This window comes from Anticarsia gemmatalis, chromosome 3 (genome assembly GCF_050436995.1).
Source record: "Anticarsia gemmatalis isolate Benzon Research Colony breed Stoneville strain chromosome 3, ilAntGemm2 primary, whole genome shotgun sequence".
Taxonomy (NCBI): Eukaryota; Metazoa; Arthropoda; class Insecta; order Lepidoptera; family Erebidae; genus Anticarsia; species Anticarsia gemmatalis.
The window spans coordinates 6351085-6372131 of record NC_134747.1 but is presented as its reverse complement, the minus strand read 5'-3'; the positions used below and the strand labels follow the sequence as shown (position 1 = coordinate 6372131).

The 21047-nt window shown below is 34.3% G+C and overlaps 4 protein-coding genes across 6 annotated transcripts; 2 read left to right on the top strand and 2 right to left on the bottom strand.

Annotated features, from left to right (window-relative positions):
* Positions 1 to 12: 12 nt before the first annotated feature.
* LOC142986762 (uncharacterized) lies at positions 13 to 1867 on the bottom strand. Its single transcript, XM_076135414.1, has 4 exons — positions 1623 to 1867; positions 1336 to 1533; positions 982 to 1106; positions 13 to 780 (listed from the first exon to the last, which is right to left on the bottom strand). Exons 1-4 carry the CDS (start codon positions 1819 to 1821, stop codon positions 628 to 630), a joined length of 675 nt encoding a protein of 224 aa, XP_075991529.1. The 5' UTR covers positions 1822 to 1867; the 3' UTR covers positions 13 to 627.
* Positions 1868 to 2144: 277 nt separating this feature from the next.
* LOC142987329 (U2 small nuclear ribonucleoprotein auxiliary factor 35 kDa subunit-related protein 2-like) lies at positions 2145 to 5480 on the top strand. 3 transcript variants are annotated; one of them, XM_076136021.1, is made up of 8 exons: positions 2145 to 2279; positions 2695 to 2768; positions 2870 to 3075; positions 3167 to 3430; positions 3562 to 3738; positions 4053 to 4218; positions 4515 to 4632; positions 5266 to 5480. In XM_076136021.1, exons 1-8 carry the CDS (start codon positions 2272 to 2274, stop codon positions 5426 to 5428), a joined length of 1176 nt encoding a protein of 391 aa, XP_075992136.1. In that variant the 5' UTR covers positions 2145 to 2271; the 3' UTR covers positions 5429 to 5480. The 3 variants fall into 3 exon arrangements, with proteins under 3 accessions (XP_075992136.1, XP_075992138.1, XP_075992137.1); XM_076136022.1 differs by lacking the exon at positions 2145 to 2279 and adding an exon at positions 2391 to 2598; XM_076136023.1 differs by lacking the exons at positions 4515 to 4632; positions 5266 to 5480 and adding an exon at positions 3908 to 3969 and having other exon boundaries at positions 4053 to 4212.
* Positions 5481 to 5636: 156 nt separating this feature from the next.
* mTTF (mitochondrial transcription termination factor) lies at positions 5637 to 9057 on the top strand. The gene is made up of 7 exons (XM_076136024.1): positions 5637 to 6163; positions 6278 to 6456; positions 6554 to 6650; positions 6992 to 7145; positions 7457 to 7607; positions 7702 to 7927; positions 8918 to 9057. The coding sequence occupies exons 1-7, from the start codon at positions 5989 to 5991 to the stop codon at positions 8947 to 8949; spliced, it is 1014 nt and encodes a 337-aa protein (XP_075992139.1). The 5' UTR covers positions 5637 to 5988; the 3' UTR covers positions 8950 to 9057.
* Positions 9034 to 11578, bottom strand: LOC142987328 (dnaJ homolog subfamily A member 2-like). Its single transcript, XM_076136020.1, has 2 exons — positions 11394 to 11578; positions 9034 to 11259 (listed from the first exon to the last, which is right to left on the bottom strand). Exons 1-2 carry the CDS (start codon positions 11460 to 11462, stop codon positions 10114 to 10116), a joined length of 1215 nt encoding a protein of 404 aa, XP_075992135.1. The 5' UTR covers positions 11463 to 11578; the 3' UTR covers positions 9034 to 10113.
* Between the last annotated feature and the right edge of the window lie 9469 nt (positions 11579 to 21047).

The window sequence follows — 21047 nt, the reverse complement described above, 5'->3', positions numbered from 1 at the left end:
ATAATAAGAACATTATTCAATTGTTATAAATTTAATTAAAATGTCAACTATGCGTAATAAATAATTACAATAAAATTAAATTAAATCCGATTTCATATTTTTTACTAATTCATGTGTCTAAAATTTGTAATTACTAGATAGGTAGATTATGTATAATGCTGTGAGTAAGCAAGTAATTATATTACTATAATTTACTCTAACTACGTGTCTAACTATCTAGAGTTTGGCCAGCAAGAGACGAACCGAGAAACCACGGTAAATTTAAGAATGACCACAAAAAGATGTCATAACGCTTAGAGGGACAAGTTATTTAAACCCTCAATAATTACATTCTGCTATGACCAAAAAGTAATTTATAAGAGTTTAAATAACAGGTTATGAGGGTTTAAAAAGATTGAAAAAAAAATGTCTAGAAAACGAGAATAAACCCTTAAAGTGCGGCAGATTGAAAAAAAAACAATGTTTAAGAAAAACTTTTTAAATTGCCACGGTTTTCTGCGTTCATTTTTTACAGGCCGAACTCTACTATAGGTACTAATTATGCTTACTCGTTTATCACGTCATTTTTAGTTTTGTATGTAGATTATAATCCACTGTCAAGTAGGTATTCAGTTTTGTCAATTATTATTAACTGCTGGTGTCAGCATACGAAGACGTTGAAACGATTCCTCTTCTTGTAGGCGACAGTGACGTCTGGCCTGCTGTTTGGTGAAAAAACCTGGCTACAGATGGTGACAGGTTTCTTTGAGAATGATAAGGGGACAGCGTATCCATCGTCTCCTGCAAAGATAATGTTTTACTTAAATCAGTCATATTATACTATAGCTACAATAACTCGGTAGCTACCCGCACTTATTATGAATATGGGCAGGGTTGGGTACTTAGGGTGCGATATTTGTATCACTGATGAAAACAATTTAACCTCTGGGTTTGTTTGTAATTTTTGTAAAATTTACTATAGCTAGTTATGTAAATACCTACCGTTCTGCTTTGTCGTGAAGTTCTTGGCGATATTGTTGAGGCAGGTTCGTGGTAACTTTGTATCGTAGGAGGATTCAATAAATGGGCCAGCTTGTAGCCCTTTGCTAGGAGTTCTAGGGTTTTACCTGAAAAAAGTTCGTCTGTATAACGTCGTGCGATGTCTTAAAAAGGGTGTATAATATGTTGTTGGATGATTCTTATAAATCGCATTCTAAAAAAAATAAGTCCTTGTTAATACCGGCAAGGAGTTAGATTATATCCAGCGGAAGAACTATTATGACAATAATTTTCAACCTTATTCGTCAAATTATTTATTATCCTATACCTACATAGAAAAATAGTATACATTCAAACCTGTTAGAGTGGTAGGAATATTTGTATTACATCGTCCAGTTCCCAATATCTTCTTTAGTGCCGCATCATTATTAAATATAATTGCCACAGCTGCTCCATCGGCGAGTTGGGAAGAATCACAACATGACAGTAGAAATGACCACTTGTCAGTGTCCCAATGCTCACCAGAAAATACAGCTAACTGTAAGGTCGATGCTCCTGAAAACAAACAATAAAGTAACAAACCTAGCTGAACCTTCCACAAACACTTTTAACCTGAAACAAGTACCTATTGAGTGCTAACTTACCAGATTCACTTAATAAATGGGGATTGGCTCCAAATTGAATCATTGTTTCCACTATGTTAGTACAACCGTAGCGAGCAGCTAATCTAATCGGCCAACCCCCTTCATAGTTAGGATCCAAACCCGAAAGTAACAGTTCTATGAATTCTTCCTCCATTTTACTGAGAATTAAATATTTTATTTTGTAAGAATTATTTTCCATGTTAACGGCTACAATTTTCTGCCTCTATAAATTTAATAAACTACCCACATCATATTATTAGACTAGGTAGTGAGAGTACCAACGATGAAAGAAATATGGATATGGCCAGGATTGAGCATTGAAGAATACATAACTACTTATCGAATCTACGTGTGCTTTTACATTTTATATTTCTATCGAGCACTTAGTAGGTACAGATAGATAGTACGTCGTTTTTTATTTGCTGTCAACGATTGCCACACTAGTACTATTTAATCAAGTGTTGGAGCCGTAAAACGGAATATAAAAAAACCGTAAGTTGTCAAACTTGTCAAATCATAGGCTGAAATGAAAGAAACGATTCCTGTCAAATATCGTACAAAAATAAACAATAGGTGCATCTACTTACAATTTTTGCAATAAGTTTTGAAGCTACTTTTTATTTAATATATTAAATTAAATTTAAAAAATATGGGAAGGTAATATTTGAATTATATTATAACATTTTTAAGATAAGATCAGACCTTACAACTACGCTTTACAACTTTATTATAATATCTTGTGAGCTCCCAAACATATAGGTGCCGCCAAACAACTTGAACAATTTCGCCACATCTAAGTGAACGATTTTTAGGTCAGTTTAGGAATAACAGTTTTGCGCAAAGGCGAGGGCGTTTCAGCTTCGACCACCCGACTGGTATAACAGCCAACCAAGTGTCCTCTGCACTGGGTCTACATTCTGTTTAATTTCTAATACAGCAAATTATGTTCAAGTTGTTTGGCGCCGTCTATAACCATGTAAATTTTGAACTTCACTTCGTTGAATTTTATTTGAAAATATATATTTCGTCTAATATAACATGAACAATTTATCTTTATCATTATTTGCTTTAGGCATAAAGAATGGCGTAAAATTGCAAAAAGAGAAAGAAGAAGAAGAATACGGACTTTAGCAGCTAAGCAAGAAGGTAACTTAAATTTTTTTTACACCCACTAAGAAATTAGTATTGGCATATTAAATTTTTATCCTATCATGATTTGATGACATTTAATGTATTTTGATTTTCAGAGCAATTATACAATGATGAAAATTTTATTAAGGAACAAGAGCTAATAGAAAAATTAATGATTGAACAAATTGAAAAATCAAATAAAGAAGAAAACGAAAAATGGGTTCTTGCTGAAAGAGTGTCTTTAATACAATGGCTGAAATTACAAAGAGAAAAAGAAAGAATGTTGCAACAGCATCTAGAGGAAGAAGCTAGGCGAAAATTGGTTAAAATTATTTTATTGTGTAGAGGAATGTTATGCATATGTACTATTGCTGCAATAGGTAATTAGAATAATTATATTTATTAATTTCCAGGAATGGGAATTAGAACAACAAAAAAAGAAAATTGATGAGGAAAAAATAAAAGCAGCCCAAGAAGAACTTAAAAAGAAACAAGAAATCTTTATGGAAAATTTGGACAAGTTCTTATCTGGAGATGCAGATGAGCCTCCATCTGAATTAAAAGTTATACGAGAAACAAGACCAAGTGCTGAACTCTGTCCATTTTTCTTTAAAACAGCATGTTGTCGATTTGGTGACCAATGTTCAAGAAACCATCAGTATCCAGGCATCAGCAAAGTATATCCTTTTAAAATGATAACAACAAGAATTGAAAAAAAAAACACATTGGTTGTTTCTCATTTATTTGTCAAGTTATGAAATGAGTAGCTGAAGTGTTAAAATGCAGGGTTAATTTTAATTTGTTTCAGGTATTGCTTGCAACAAATTTTTACACCCATTTTGGGCTTAGTAATGCAAATTCGAATGAGTATGATACTGACATTATGTTAGAGTATGAAGATAGTGAGACATATACAGAATTTCAAGACTTCTTCCATGATGTCATAGGTGAATTTGAAAAATTTGGTAAAATTACTCAATTTAAGGTGAGTGATCAAATACCATACTACTTTTACCCTAGCATTATTATGATGTGAAGTCTATGAAGTGAAAAAAAAAAATATTTTACAAAGAAATGAACAGTATTGCAGTAAATATGTACCTGCCTATAATATTATATGTTAGGTATATAACATTCTTATAATTTCTACTCAGATCATCTACAGATCATTTTGTGAGAATGTTAGCAGTTATTTAAGAGTGTTAAGATTCGCAAGGTTTGTGCAACTATGTCTATGGCTTTGTACCTATATTTTTATAGAACAATAGTTAAATTCTGCATATTTTAAATCTGTTTTAGGTTTGCAATAATCATGAGAAACACTTGAGAGGGAACACGTACATAGAATTTTCCGAGTTACGTTGTGCTGTGGCCGCGTACCGCGCTTTACACACTCGGTGGTATGGAGGGAGACAGCTTTCTTTGCAGTTTTGCTTAATAAAATCCTGGAAAAATGCTATTTGTGGTATGATATTTAATTAATTTGATGTATGGAAATAGTAGATGAGGAAGACCTAGATGCATATCGTTTTTTATGGAAACAATAAATTAATTTAAATCCATTACTGTCTTACTGTTTGTAATTAAAAATTGTAAAACTTAACCCTATTATAACAAAAATATAATGTAGATACTCCATATGATATTTTGGACTACTTATTTAAACAAGGGCCCGTCGTTAAATTACATTTTATAGTAGTTTCCATGGCGACATAATTATATTTATGCTCCATTAATAAATTGATTTATAATTTATTACAGGTCTTCAAATACAAAGACGATGTCCTAAGGGAAGAGCTTGTAATTTTTTACATGTCTTCAGAAATCCGGACAATTTATTCAGTGTGTACACTTACGAACCCAACCCTGATAATGACAGGTAAATTATCTAAGATTTTTTGTAACTAAATGTATAACATTTGTACAAATACAAAATGCGAAAGTAAGGCCGTACGAAAACAAGACCACGCAATTCTTGGACACCCATCGGTTTTAGTCATTAAGCTAAAACCGCCATACAAATCAATTGAGATTGGTACAGTGGTGGGGGGCCGGCCGACTGATCCTCCTGCAACTGGATATGTATGGCGGTTGTGGCTTGGGGACTAAAATCGTCGAGTAAAGAAAAGCTTGCGTAGCCTTATGTACGAAGGCTTTTTCTCTGTGTGTTTATAAGGTATTTACGACTAAATTTTTTAGCGTAGTTACAAATAAAGTTAAATGCAAAAAATAAAAACCTTTTTAGTAAATAATTGATGTGACTGCCGATCAGGTCTTGGTTAAGTACGTTTCCCGGCTGGGATAATAATTGGGTTTTGCTGTAAAAAAACAATCCGTGTCTCTGGGTACCAAGACTTCGGCAAAGAATAGGATAGTAGACTAAGTAGACTCGCCAGTATCCAAAAGTATAGGAGTAAAAGAAAAATATGTTAGTGTTTAATATATACCAATTTTGATCTATCATGCTAATGTCTTTTATTATTATTAGTACCTATATTGTATTGTATTCAAGGTCTTATCGCAGTTCGACTAGATCATGGAGATGGTCAGAGTCACCAGAGCCTGATATTCCAAAAAGAAGTTCCGAAACTGATAGAAAGCGTAAGAGAAGTTCAAAAGACGACGAGCACAGAAGCCGCAGGCGACATTCTCCTAGACGAAGCGAACGACGTTAGTTTAATGGATTTGGACTTAAATGAACCTAATAAATGCCAAATCTGTTTCAAATGGTTCTTTGATTTTTTGCATTCTTCTTTACTCTTATTTTTCCATTACATGCGATTTATCCTATTGATCTATCATGATAGAATAATAATTAACTCTAATAGGTACATAGAAATAACTAAAGAAAACAAGAATATAATGAAAGGCGCTAACTACCTGTTTCAAGTTTTATTATCTGTGGCATTTTGACAGACATTTAACAATATGTCAATTATGTCATGAACTCATGACGTCACTTGTCAGTTAGTATGACTTCTGTCAAACTGAAGGCGATGCAGATTAATGCAGCACAAATGAAATACAAATCTTGTTATTATTTTAGGTAGTTCTAAATTCGATGAGGATAGAGCATATAACAACAACTTTGAATGTCTTAAAACTATGTAAGAAGGTTGACAACAGCTTAGAGTATATTATTATTTTAGGTTTTAAATCATGATAAAATAACCTTCAATGACTGATTACACAAACATCTGAATTCAGATTACAAAATCAAATGAGATAAACAATCATGGCTCTACGATCCGTAATTGTTAACATATTCTTACGGCCCAATGTACATAGTATGCTAAAGTTAATATCAATAGGTGACTTTTCATTGCCAACACAGTGCCATCATATCACATGTTCCTACAAAATACCGATTGTTACTTATAAAACCAAAACAACTTCGAGTAAAGACGCTGGTAAGTAAATAAACCTACTTTCTGCTCAACAAAGTCTAACATAGTTTATATATATATTGTGATTATTGTTATTGCATGCAATAAACCAAATAAAATTGTTAATGTTTTTTTCAGGTTTTGATGAATCAAAAGCTAGAGTTATTTCAGCCCTCAATTTTCAATCTGCTGAAGATGCCTTACCTTATTACAAATTGCCCATCAAAACACTAGTCCATATTTACAAAACAACTAAAAATGATGAATGGAATGGGTTTTGTAAAAATAGATTGTATTATATTGCTTCTCGCATTAAGGTATGTTATTAATTTTTGGGGATTTTATAATGTAAAACTGACTTATATGATATGTACAGTAACCGTAATTTTAGTAAAAATAATTTTGAAATTGTAGGTTCCTCCATCAGAATTAAGAGAGAAATTACCTAAAAGAACTTTTGTATACAGTTTGTCATTTGAATGGATTGAAAGAGCACTGGATACATTACTGGGTAAGCACAATTTTATTTGAATTTAATCGTGAATCTAGATTTTAAATATTAAAACACTATTTTGATTGAGCTATTACTAAATGCTAAAAGTAGGTGGCTTATTTTGTGGTAGGAAATCCACTGTCCATGATGTTTGATCATATATAAACACACTCATAATAAAGGCTTTTTAAAACTTGTAAGTTTAGTCTGAACTACTGTAACTGCAAATAAAATTACCAGTGATGATTAAAATTTGCAAAAAGCCAAAAGTTATTTGTTAATGTGAAAATAGTATCTTTTCGTTTTCAAAAACAATCATTAATAGAAATTATTTTAATAAGTGTATCATTATTTTTTAGATTTGGGCGTTCCTGGTGACCGTATATTGCGTGATTTGTGGGTATTAAAGTACCATCATGAAACAATTCGTGAAAGACTGCAGACAGTTAAAGATATGGGTATAGAAAATTTATATCCTTGGATGGTTAGATGTTCTGAAAGTATACTAAAGAGGTAATATTCATAAAAAATATAAATACAATAAAATTATTCGTTTGAACACCTTGCTACTAAGGCGCATAATATTTTTTATGTAACTGTACTGAGCATCAGATCCCCAGTTTTATCCTTGGTTCTGATAGTGAAGTGCTTTTTTTAAAATTAATAATAGTAGTAAACCCAGTTAACAGCTTGTTTAATTTACATGACTTTAAAAATGAATGAAGACCTGTTTTTTGTCCCATCAAATTCTATATTTTCTTGAAGTGCCTACCTATATAATTAGACAGAATTTAATGCATACCTAATTCTTTGGTGATTTTCAGGTTTATAAGTTTATCACAAGAAACAAAGGACATTTTAGGTGAAACCAAATCTACTCAGATTTATTTAGCTAATAGATTGAATACATCAGTTGAAGCTATTGAGGATATGTGTTTAAGGATGCCTGCACTAAAGACGATTCGTGTTACCAAAGTTGGTGATGGAATTATATAATATACATTTTCTAAGGCATACTTGCCTGTTTGTGCAATGTTGCCTGTAAAATATATTATTTTGTTAATTACAGGTAAAGCCTTTTCTTGATTTTCTCATCGCCGAAGGATTTCGTGTCGAAGATATTGCAAATAAACCCAGAGTTCTATCAGCTTCTCAAAAAACTGTTAAAGATCGTTTAGAAAAATTGCGCGGATTAGGAATACATCAAATTAATTTAAATGTACTCTGCAGAAGTAAAAAAGGTTTTAAAAGATATTGTGACTCTATAGAATCAATGTCGGAAGATATTAGGATGGGTATGTATAATAGTTCTACTGTTCTCCTAAGGTGGAATAAGTTAAGACAACCATTGAATCTAAAGATATTATGTAAAGAATGCTCCTCGAAATGCCTAACAGATTTGTGAGGTAGAGCAATCTGAGCAATAGATGTCACTAGGGCAATAATGAGATAAGCGCCAAAACGAATATTTATTAAAAGCCAAACAATATAATCATTATAATAATATTACAAAGAACGGAACTTCTTCAGTTCATACCCTATGTGATGATGTGTCATATTATCATATACTACAAGACTGAGTAAATATGTAAAAACCGCTATTTCCGCCGTTTATTACAAGAAAGTTAAATTTTTAGATTTTAAAGTATCTTAACTCCAAAACGGTGAGTCCTAATTAAAGTTGAATGGCACAAACAGTCGGCAGCAGTCCCGACTAGATGCTTATATCATTTGGACAACCGCCTGCTTTACATTCCGTATAAAGAGACAAAATTGCTTGAGAAAAAGACGCGCGGCCGCCGCAGGTTGCTGTGTGCATTGCTTCGCTAGTCATGTTAGTTTTATTTTTATTGGGGATTCCCCCATAGGTACGTACGGTTGTATGGGGAACTTTTAGTTCTTATTTTCTCTTATCTTTTATGTGCGTTATTCCATCACCAGGGACACTACGTCATCAGCACAGGCCGTATTCTTAATTCAAGGATTTTTATCGAATACCTGTAGTCCTAGTCTCATCTAAAAAAGTTACCCTTTGTCCAATTTAGCTAAAAAAAGAACTTTAAAATTGAGCGCATGATTTCAATTTCACCCTGTACATTAGGGGCAAAAACTGAATCTATGCATACTGAAGAAAGTGTGCGTCTGATCTAAGTGAAGCAAGAGGTACCTATGCGGCTGATGGGCAGAGACCTTGAATACTTAGCAGTAGGCTATTTGCAATGAAACTACTGTAACAGAATATTGGTCATGAAATTGTTTACTCAAATTTTATTGTTTTTTTCCAGGTCACAAACACAATACCCTACATGAGTCATGAAAATAGTAGATAATACAGCAAAGATGTTTGATTATCTTTTAACTTGTTTATTGTTGTAAAAATGTAAAGTGAGTAGTCCTGTAATATTGTGTCAAAATAATTTAATAAAATCACATAAATAATTAAAAACCTGAAACAAAAGAAATATTGTTGTTTTTTCTTTATTTAATTTAACTATAAAACCCCAAATTGTGCAGCAATTTATCCTGATTTTAATTAAACATTTTTCTTTGTAATTATACTATCATAAGCTTTACATATGAACAGACTAACCAATTTGTTTATATTTCTGGAAATGTATTATGTTACCAAAATATACAAGTATGCATTAATATAGTAATTGTATTAAGCTACCACTGGGTTTATTTGTTACTAAAATTTAACAACACAGAAAACAATATAATACATGAAATAGCTTTTGAAATAATCATCTCAAGATAAGTAATGATAACTTTCAAGTACTGTTAACTATTAATTTTCAGTTGCAATTAAGCAGAATTAAAAGTAGTGACAAGTAATAATGAAAATGTGTTCACAAAGTATTTTTATAGTTTAATATAATATACATAATATGGAATCCAAAACCCCTTGTTGGATTAATACTATTTCTAGTGCCAAGTCTGATTCAACTAGTGCAGGATGAAAGGCAATTTCGTACATCAAGGATTAACCTTTCAAGCTGTGTCTAGAATTAAGAACAAACTTAGCTCAATTACATTAAACAATACAATTTAACACCACCTAAGAATGATACAGCAATTAGACCTATGAGGTATCACAGGCAGATTATTACTCAAACTGAACTTTATTTTCTAATCCTATATATAAATATATGTAAACTTCATGTTTTTTAAAAGCCCTACTGCCAATTTTATTTATTTAATGAGTGAACTGCTCTATCTTTACATTATGTTGGTGAGGAGCCATATTAGTGATGACACAAGCTGATGATTGTCTTCAGACCAGCAACAAAATTGATTTAAGAGGCACAGGCAGTTACTCCTAAATAAGTCATTACACTGCACACATAGTCAAATAATTCTAGCATTCTGTGAACTAAGTATAACAGTATAGTGTATACCTACTTAGTTAAATTTACATAATAACCTATAATAAAATTATATAGTGTGAGGTTTGAGTAGAATCTTTATGTGGACAATTGAACTACTGATGAGCACACTGTACCCCAGGTCCTGAGTGCATGTGTTCTTCATCATCACTAGCATATGCTTCCTGGCGCCCCTTGCCACCTTCACTGCTTGTACTATCTATCATGTCCACTTCTTCCACATCATCTCCAGTTGGCATCACAAATGCAGGGCGAGGAGGCAGCACTGATTCAATTTGCTTCATCTGTTCCTCAGTAGCAAAGTTATTGTCAGGGAAAACTACTTCAAATTTTATGTACAAATTCCCTTTCTCAAATGGATTTTTGTACCTAGGCATACCTTCACCCATTATGCCTTTCAGATCTCCAGGCTTAATAACTTCACCTGGAGGATGTCTCACAAGTAAGTCTCTGCCATCTAAATGCTTAATAATAAACTCAAATCCACACAATGCCTCAGTTAGAGATATCTCATGCACCATCAGAAGATTAAGATCATCAGTCCTCTGGAACACTTCATGAGGCTTCTGTTGCAACACAATAATCACATCACCAGGCTGAGTGTCAGGCTGTTGATCACCCTCTCCTTTGAAGAGAATGTTCTCCTGGTGCCGCATACCTTTGTCAACATGCACTTCTAAGATTTTAGTTTCATTTACAACTTTCTTACCTTTGCATTTTGGGCATTTATCCTTCTCATTAATGGTTTCACCCTGGCCATGACAAGTGGGACAACGTGACTGGTATTGACGAGTCATGTGCGGCGCAATCTGCTGATAAGACACTTTTATTCCCTGGCCATGGCAATCCTTGCAAGTTACCACTGAACCAGGCTTTCCACCAACACCTTTACAGGGCCCACAAATCACATTTTTACTTAACTGTAGCTTGGTGGTTTTACCCATGTACAAGTCTTCTAGAGTCACATTGAGAGGATGCATGGTGTCCTCGCCGCGAGCGGGCCCTCGCGCTCTGCTGCCGCCCATTCCAAATATGTCACCGAAAAAGTGGCCGAAAAGATCATCAGGCGGGAATCCACCGCCTTGGCCACCTTCTTGTAAGCCTTTCAGCCCATATTTATCGTAAATTTGTCTCTTTTTAGTGTCCGATAAAACTTCATAGGCAAAACTTATTTCTTTAAATTTATCCCCTGCAGCCGGGTTTTTGTCAGGATGGAATTCTTTTGCAAGCTTATGGTAGTTCTGGAATAGAGATATAATAATTATATAAAGAAAAGTTACGGTGATTGAGACAATGGGCAAAACTCACGAAACGATTGGATGACATTACATGTGCGATGTAATCTACAGAAATTTACAAGTTCATGTCTACTTACTCTTTTTATTTCCGAATCACTAGAACTTCTAGAAACACCCAAAATATCGTATAATTTATTATCAGCCATTTTTCCCCAATATATAAAGGAAAGAAAGAACGAGGAGCAATGCTGTGATTAATGTGCACTAGGAAAAGATTTTTAATTTTACAGACACAAAGGTCGTAGCTACATTCAGCCAAATACTGCAAACGTTTGGTTAGTCTATGGTATATTTATAATTTAAAGCTTGGCATTCATAGTGAGTCGTAAGTTTTCCAAAGACTAAAAGAATATAATCTAATCTATTGAAACGTCTTATTCCTATTTGCAGGGTAGATGTTATATGAACAATTTTTTCTTGTTTCTATCTAGATTACCGATTTACGGTTACATCATACCTACCACATTTTTAGCCGGTTTCAAATTATCGTCCAACAGTCCAACTCATGTCCAACTGTTCGTCCTTCCTTCCAAGTGCTGTACTGTGAGTACCTACCTAGTTAATGCATGACATGTCTTGTTTGCGTGCAAAGTTTTGAATCGAGTGTGACTCGATCGAACTAGTCACACTCGATTCAACAGTCCAACGTCGCGTTGGACTGTTGGACGAATGTACATAATATATAGGAATCCATACTAATATTATAAATGCGAAAGTAACTCTGTCTGTCTGTCTGTCTGTCTGCTACTCAATCACGCCTAAACTACTGAACCAATTTGCATGAAATTTGGTATGGAGACAATTTGATACCCGAGAAAGGACATAGGCTACTTTTTACCCCGGGAAAATGACGCATTTCCCGGGAAAATTCAGGTGGCGAACGAAGTCGCGAATATTCAATATTATAATGACACTGAATTAACAAAATTCCGTTGTCATGGCAACTGTTTTAATGGTGGATATGCCTAAGCGCGATTTCGTTATACTATGAGATATAAATAATTTTGAGAATATTTATTGTGAAAAAAAAAAGCATATTTTATATCACCACGCTACGACCAATAGGAGCAGAGTAACAGTAAAAAGTGTTACAAAAATGTGGAAAATTCTGACCCATTCTCTCTTATGTGACGCAAGCGAAGTTACGCGGGTCAGCTAGTCATTTTATAATCACACGCACACAGATCGTCAAGATTGGACGTGACCAATGATGACTGAAGAGTATGTTTTGATCGACCTTTTTTTTATTGTCATCTAGTCGATAAACGTGGATTAAGGGGTTTTAACAGGGGTTTTCGCGGGGCTCCTACTTCTGGTTGGTTTAAAAAAAATAACCACGAAGGTCTAAACCTAACCCACGCATGTCGGTTTGTCCAAAACTCCTTCTTTATAACTATGTTACGGTATATAATTTTATCCCTAGACCCTAGGGCTATAACAATATTACGGCTTCATCTATCTTACTGCGACACATATATAATTTAAATAAATTATTAAAGAATTACTATTTTTTTTATTTAAATGAGTTAATATGTACCAGCAATCACTGGTCAAACCTGGCATATGTTATTAAATTTTAATAGGACGAAAATGTCTTTTTCAATATTTGTCGTGCCCTTTAGGTAAATACTAAGATTTACCAAGTGAATAGTGGTAATAGTTCAAAATAAAAGAATTGTTCGGACTTTTACCATCGAGAGTTAGTAAATCTTAGGTTTTAATGGAAAATCTTAGGATTTACCACAGTTCGGGGTTTTACAGTAAGAAATACATATAAAACTAGGTAAATATCGAGTAACGCGCCTTACTCAGTGGTTTTATGTGAAACTTGGAAATTATATATTTTGAGTTCTTCACCACATCATTTATCGTTTCTACTCCTTAAAATGCTTTAAATCAATTTTAAACTTTTTATTATGTTCACGCATTAATTTTGACCACAAATACAGACCTACTTAATTCTGATTAAGTTGGGTTCAATGTTTCATAACTAGAATGTTAGTGAATTGCGGTAGATAAATGGCGCATTAGTTCACACATTACATAAAATCATAAAGTAGCATCTCAAGTAGATTAGTGTTTCTTTCTTCCGCCTTTGGGTCACTCACTTACTCATCTGACTGCAGGCTGCTGGTACCTATTGTAATTTCTAGTCAAACACTTTGTCATGCATGACTTAGCAAGATTATTATGAGCTTAATAAGAGCCATTTCCACAGTTGATAAACGACCGTCAGATAATCCTACAACAAAGTGACAACAAATTTATGAAAGCAATTGTCAAAATTCCGTCTGATAAGCTATCTGTTAGATATTGACGAGTGTTGCAACCGGACTTAATTCTGTGGTTGTTGTTCTGATTTTAATTACGAGTGGGATCGAGCCTACGTCACTGTTCTGGGAGCACCGAAGGTGATATCATCACCATATTATTATCATGACTATCATTAATGTAGCTACAAGCATGTAATTTATAAATACGTGTCAGCAGACTACCCTATTACATTTAGGTACCTAGCTACTAAAAACTAAAAACTCGTCATGTAAAGGTGGCAGTTAGCCGGTGGCAGTTCGGCTGTCCAAAACCAAAACCTAGCAAGTGCATCTGACCTAATTATACAGGAGAAGACCTGAAAGATTTTCTATTGCCATTTGGAATAGAATTATTTTTTTATACCTATCTTTTTTCCTAATGAATAATTATAAATTGTTTTACTTTGTGGAATAGTAAAATTTAACATAAGTGCATTTAGACAATTTTTATGTGCCTTGCTAATGACTATTTTAGATACTTCAAAATATGTATGATGTTTAACCAATAGCAAAAACCTAGTAACATCTCTACCTAGGTTTTTCAATTGGTTTCTATGAACGTCCGCTTGGAACCATTCTCGTGTAAATCCCGATCCCTGGGAAACTCCGGGATAAAAAGTAGCTTATATGTTATTCTGGGTCTTCAGCTACCTACATACCAAATTTCATCGTAATCGGATCAGTAGTATTTGTGTGAAAGAGTAACAAACATACATACCTACAAACATTCTCACAAAATTTCGCATTTATAATATTAGTCGGATATGTCCGTTATACCTGGTTTCACTGTAACTTTAACCATTGAGGCTGCACACGCGACAGAAACTTAAAAAATCAAGTAACTTCTCCCGTTTTCCCAACATTTCCTTTCACTGCTCTACTCCTACTGATTATAGCGCGATGAATAGTATATTTTGACGTGCCCAGGAGTATGAAGTATAACTGTAGCAAGTTTCGTCAAAATCCGTCGAGTAAGTAGTTTTTGTTTCTATCTATACTATAATACTATCTATACTAATATTATAAAGCTGAAGAGTTTGTTGTTTGTTTGTTTGAACGTGCTAATCTCAGGAACTACTGGTCCGATTTGACAAATTCTTTCAGTGTTAGATAGCCCATATATCCAGAAAGGTTATAGGCTATATATCATTACGCTACGACCAATAGGAGCAGAGTACCAGTCAAAAATGTTGCAAAAACGGGGAAAATCATGACCCATTCTCTCTTATGTGACGCAAGCGAAGTTGCACGGGTCAGCTATAAAGAATATGCAGACAGATAGACCGACAGACAGACAGACAGACAAACAGACAGACAAACAAATATTTTGTAGTGTATTTAAGAATAAAATAAACAACATTATTTACATTCGCACCGGTCCGCATGGTGACTTACTATTTTTTTGCTTTTACTATTGCTATATACCTCAGTAGTTTTTTAAACAAAGTACGGGACGTTTCCAAGATTAAAAACCTGGTAAAATACCAATTTCAAATTCAAAAACCTAGTAAGTTCAATTCGCAAATTCAAAAACCTAGCATGTATAGTACTTGATAGGATTTTGAACTTGGAAATGTTACTTACTAGGTTTTATATTTTGTAACCTCCGAGTACGAATGGCACTTGCTAGGTTTAAGCATGTTCATAACTTTGATTCTATATGAGATAGAAATACAGTTGTTTTTGGAAAAACGCAGCAAAAAAATTAGAAATATTGGTTAAAGAAAAGGTGTTTGAGTAAAAATGTCCCTTGCTAGGTTTTGTTTTGGACAGCCGAGTTCGAGACAGTGGAGCGAGACACAGTCGCGACCTTTAAGTGTTAAATCTTCTTTTTAACAATCATACAATAAAAGTAATTTATTTAGCACCACGCCTGTTATATCGTAATGTATGAGCAGAGCTGTATGAAATATAAGAACGTTTTGCCATTATCAATATTAGTCAGTAATAGAACCTCTAGGAGCCAAACCCTTGTGATTAGAAGTCGTATTGTATGCGTCCGACTGCCAAGACAGACTACAAAGGTCTCTTGATTGTCTTGAATCTTGAAATAAAAATATGACAATAATTGCCTACTTACACGATAATGGTAGGATTTTTGTATAAAGCTAGGTAGGTAATTATGAGAAGGAAATACTCACTACCGTAAAGACCGAGCTCTCCCATAATGAGATTACGCTATATTGTTAACCGGCATTAAATTGACCCTTTAAACCAGAAATACCGATATTTAAGATTCTTTTCGTATCATTAAATTAAAAATAACTCTTTCCTGGGTACTTCCCTGTATGTGTTACAATGACGTCATGTAGACACAACGTGTTGATTTCACATTCTTACCGCTTTTGCTCATTGAAGTGGGATAGGTGGATATTGCTCGCGATTTAACAACAAAAATTACGACTCTGTTGACAATTTTATTATAAATCTTTCAATGCAAATAAGTCGCATCTTGCCACTCCGCCGACAAAAATAACAAAGTTGTGCTTAGTAAGGTATTATCTATTTCAAAGCGTTGCGTCTAATTAAGTTACAAACCCGCTGTAAAACTAATCTGTCATAAATAGTAAAGAGTAATAAACCACGTCATTCTATTTTATAGAAAAAAAAACATAAATGGGATTGCGTGCTGTATTAGATCTAGATAATCCTGTTCTATTGTTAACCATGAGACTTGTCTCACAATTTCGTTGTGTCGGCTAACGTCGGTATAATTACAACGGTACCAAGCAGCCGAGTTTCCTATTCAAATTACGTATACCGTTCAGGGACAACCCAAGAACGAAGAATCAAGTGTTCTCTTACTTTGTTTACAAGAACTCATGGTTAGATACAGCGAGGGTGAAAGGTGGCTACCGTGCAGATGACCTTTGAAATAGTTTCATCATCATCATCATCATCTCAGCCGGGAATCGTCCACTGCTGGACAAAGGCCTCCCCCATCGAGCGCCAATAGGACCGGTCCTGGGCCGCCCTCATCCATCGGACTCCGGCAACCCTTACCAGGTCGTCGGTCCATCTTGTGGGGGGAAATAGTTTACTAACTTAAATACTCATTAGTTAGTACCTACCTCAAAATAGAGAAAAGAAGGTCGTTCTTCCTACAGTCAGCCAGCACCTGACTGGGTTGAACATGTAATAGAAAATTGATGTCCGAGGTAAGTACTTGTATGATACCTACGTAAAATACAAGGCCTACAACATTCACCAACATTAGTAAAGTATAGTCCATCTGTTTTATTGAAAGGTAAATACGCGCATGTAACCTGGTTCATCTTTACAAGGGCGTTCGATCCTTTTGTTGTCAAAGCATTTTACACTCCTAGCGCGCTAATAAACCTGAATTCGTGACATTGAAATGACACGTAGGTCGATTTAATCTTACGAGGGTCTCGTTTAACATTTAGAACATAATGCAACTCAACAATGATAGTAATTAGTTACACAATCTAACTTTATATGTGGAACATTGATTGAACGACAAGATTCAATAGCATGGGGAATACACAAGTATGCCATTAATTTAGTCTAAGGATAGGATCCTCATCACTAAAACACTGTTTGAAAGTGGGGTTAACTATAATGTAATAGAATTCAAACATTTACTTAGCCATAAGTTAACACACATACTTGCCTCGCGTCATAGAGTGAATATTTATGACACTATCTGTGAAAGTTTGCCCCGAGCGTCTCGAACCTGCGCTATGCAGTGACACTGCGAGGAATACCTATGTATCTTTGTGTATTTTTACAACATACCTACTGTGTAATGGGTGCTTTACCATACGACCCATCACCCAGAGACATGTATAACTACCCAAACTTTGTCATTATGTCCAAGTGTTTACTTACTTCGAAAGTGATATGAAAGTGTTTGGTTTATGAGTAAATCTAACAATTTGTGTGTTGTGTGGGTACCTACTATTCTTACATAACGTTTAAATACACATTACATAACTTCTGGAATACATTGCCCGACCTAATGGGTCCCTGCGGGTATATATTTGGGCTACGTTAATTTATTATTGCTTTTCACATCCTAATTTGGATAGTGTTACGTTTAATAAGTGTATAGCCGGAAAAATAATGAGTATGTGTCTATTTTAATGACAATCATGCAATTCAATATTGCTTACCCACTGTTCACGGCGAACCTATATGAGGCTAAGAATATGGTCTCATTATGTGATGCAGCGTACAACAGGTGTTATTAATTCCTCGGTCTTAGTTAGTAAACCTCAACTAAAAGTAAAGCAGGAATTCACAGCTGCGGACCGTCCCAGATCAATATCCTAGGAATTGATATAGCACGAGCTTGCTAGCGGAAGCTTTTGCCCGGCGCCACCTGTCTCTATTACAGACTGTTAGCTCGACCCGGGTAGCCTGTATATTGATACTATGGAGCAATCGCTATGTGCATACTTACCGCATATTATTATTATGATCATAATATAGCGTCGGTCCTACTTAAACTTCTTCGTATTCATCACTTTCACACCATAAATAAATCCTTGATCGGTTTTTATTCTCGGGATTATACCTACTATTATGTTCCTGCGACATACGAAGCAGAAGTGCTGAAAGGTAACTTATTTAAAAAAATCGCTTGTCTAAAAAATTTGAACTCAGGCAAAGAAGTGAACTGACTTCCCTGAAAACGTGATGCATCCACCAAAAACACGTATCATTTTTTGCGTCTTAACTAGGGTTGTCAGATCCAGGCTCATCATATCCTAGACATTTCTGGGGAGGGCTACGAACGGAATCAGAGTTTTGCTCCGAGATTACACTAAGTAGGAATGACCAAAAAAATGTTGTCGTGGTTCTTGATGAGAAAAGTTTATGATTGCGTTCAGCTGAGTCTCATATTTTTTGTTTCAGTTATGATAAGGTTACGAAGCATGTTAACTCGGTATGCAGAAATATTACTAAGCTTGTGATAGTTATAAAATACTTGCATGGTTGCTTATAGTCAATCGAATTTACGCTGCGTATTTTTTTATACCTATAATAAAAGAGAAAAACGGTCAGTGTTTATAAATAACTTTATGTTCATAGATTAATCAATACCTTGCTTGTCGGTTGTATTATTTGTATTATTAGAGCTTTAATTCCAAAACACATTTATGTAGGTACTTACCTGATGAAACAAAGTAAAATAAGTTAGTCATCTACTGAAGAAGATAACTGCTAAACATTTAAGTTCTTTACACCACATTAATCCTTTCATTTCATATTTAATTAAGATTACGTATTCTCTTATTTTGATTTTTATTTTTCTGTTATTCTTATTATGGTTCATTGTGACATAGGTAACGACTTAAAATTACAAAATATTTGGTGATGATGCAAAGGATAAAGCTAAAGAAATACTACATCATGTGACTTATTTTGAAGTCGCAATTTTAAATTTTAGTCTTAAAGATAGAATAGTAAAAGGTAGCGCACACCTTGATGCGGTACGGGGCAGGGGCCACCAATAACCTCACGCTTTGGTCATGTGCTCAACAGTATACGGCAGAATTACGCAACATACGGCACTCAACGTTCATCTCCTCTAAGCCTTTCGATAATAACCTCGTGGGTAATTATCTAAGTCGAGGATATCGCTGGCTGGAGAAGTTACGAGAATATTACAAGACTGCAACTGCGCATTTAGCCTCTAAACTCTAACGCAACGTTTATTTACAAAATGAGATGAACATCACGCATTTTCGCAGTAATTTGCAGCATGTAGGTTTACGATTACCATTGTCACACGTTTACTACATATGTACCTACCCGATTGCGGTTGCACACCCCATGGTGCAGGGGGCATGACATCTAGCATCTGATTGCGCAAATAACAACAAAATCCATTTAAATTCCGTTTAATACAATAGGTACAATGATTCGGCTTAAGGCTACAAAGTTTTGAAATCAGCAATTACGTTCTGTCCATGTAAGTAGGTATAGTTATTTATAGGAGTTTAATAAATAGGTAGGTATCTTAATATTAAAAAAATATCTTCATTATTCTGGCACTAATCAAAGATAAAATGCTGATTAGTCTGACTAATAACCATGCCTAGTTTTAGTTGAAATCTAAGAAATCACTTTATGCTCAAAACATAAGACGATTTAAAACCGTGGTGCAAACTATTGAAAGAACAAACAAACTAACATTTTTAACATCTAGCTACACAATAACATAACAGCTTAATTCGTTCTAGAGTTATCAATGGAACTTTCTCAACTCGTAACAAGTGTTAATACAGTTATGTAAAACATGTGAAATATTTCCTCGTGTGCAATTGGACTTGAACTTCATGCACTTGCAGTGCAACACTGTAGGTAGGTACCTATATTATACAATTAGGTAAACACATCTATATTATATGTACCTATATAAAAATGAATCCCTACTTCCCTTGGTCTCGCCATCACGCGTGAACGGCTAAAACGATTTCACTTACCTATACCTAGGTAGGTACTTTTTTATAAATTCCTTGAAGTACAGGGATGTATAATCGTCAACTACTTATTTTTATTTATATAGCACCCCAATACAATGAGCGAAATGTCATTATTTGTATAATACCATTAATATCTAAGTACTATGTTTTATTAGACTTTCACTCGCCGCAGCGCATAGTTATAGGTATCAAAACATTCAGTAACACGACCTCGCATCCGATGCTATTGCATTTGTATATTGCACAAATGCAATGAACGTTGCATATAAGTACATAAATTACATGTTTGCTTCAAAATAGTCACTTGCAAAATTTGTGTCAACTTCAAGTCGTAACTTGCGGTATATTTTCATTATAATGTAAGTAAAATAATAACAAACCAAAAGCTTAGTTTTTACTCACGCATGAATAATGTCTAAAGGTCATCAATCTCATGCGGCAATTAAAAAAGTAATTTTACAAGTCGTTTCTTTTTTGGCTAGTAATCACAAAAAAGGTTATGTAAGACATTCCTATTACATTCAGTAGTATATTAAGAGGAAGTGAAATAAAGATAAAATACATAGGTAGGTACCTGCAGAATTTTTGGCATGAATTGACTACTTAGGTACATAGTTTACACTAAGCAAGAAGTAAGAAAAATAAAAAAAGGATTTGTAATGCGTTCATTTGTAGGAGGCAATAACGGTTGATAGTTTAAAATGTTGAGAAAACTGCATCAGTAAGATTATTTAAAACGGTTTTTGATGTTAAATTCTAACTAGAAATTCCTTAAGATTTGCGGAATAGTTATTGGGAAATAGGGGTCATAGATGTCGTGTGTAAGACGGTAGTCCTGCGCCTGACCTGACCGCGGGTCGTGGCGGTCTACCAACCCATAGCTAATTGCATCATAATATTATGCATATACTTACTAGTATGAGTGAATATTGGCCCTAATTGGACTTAAACACCATAAGCAAAA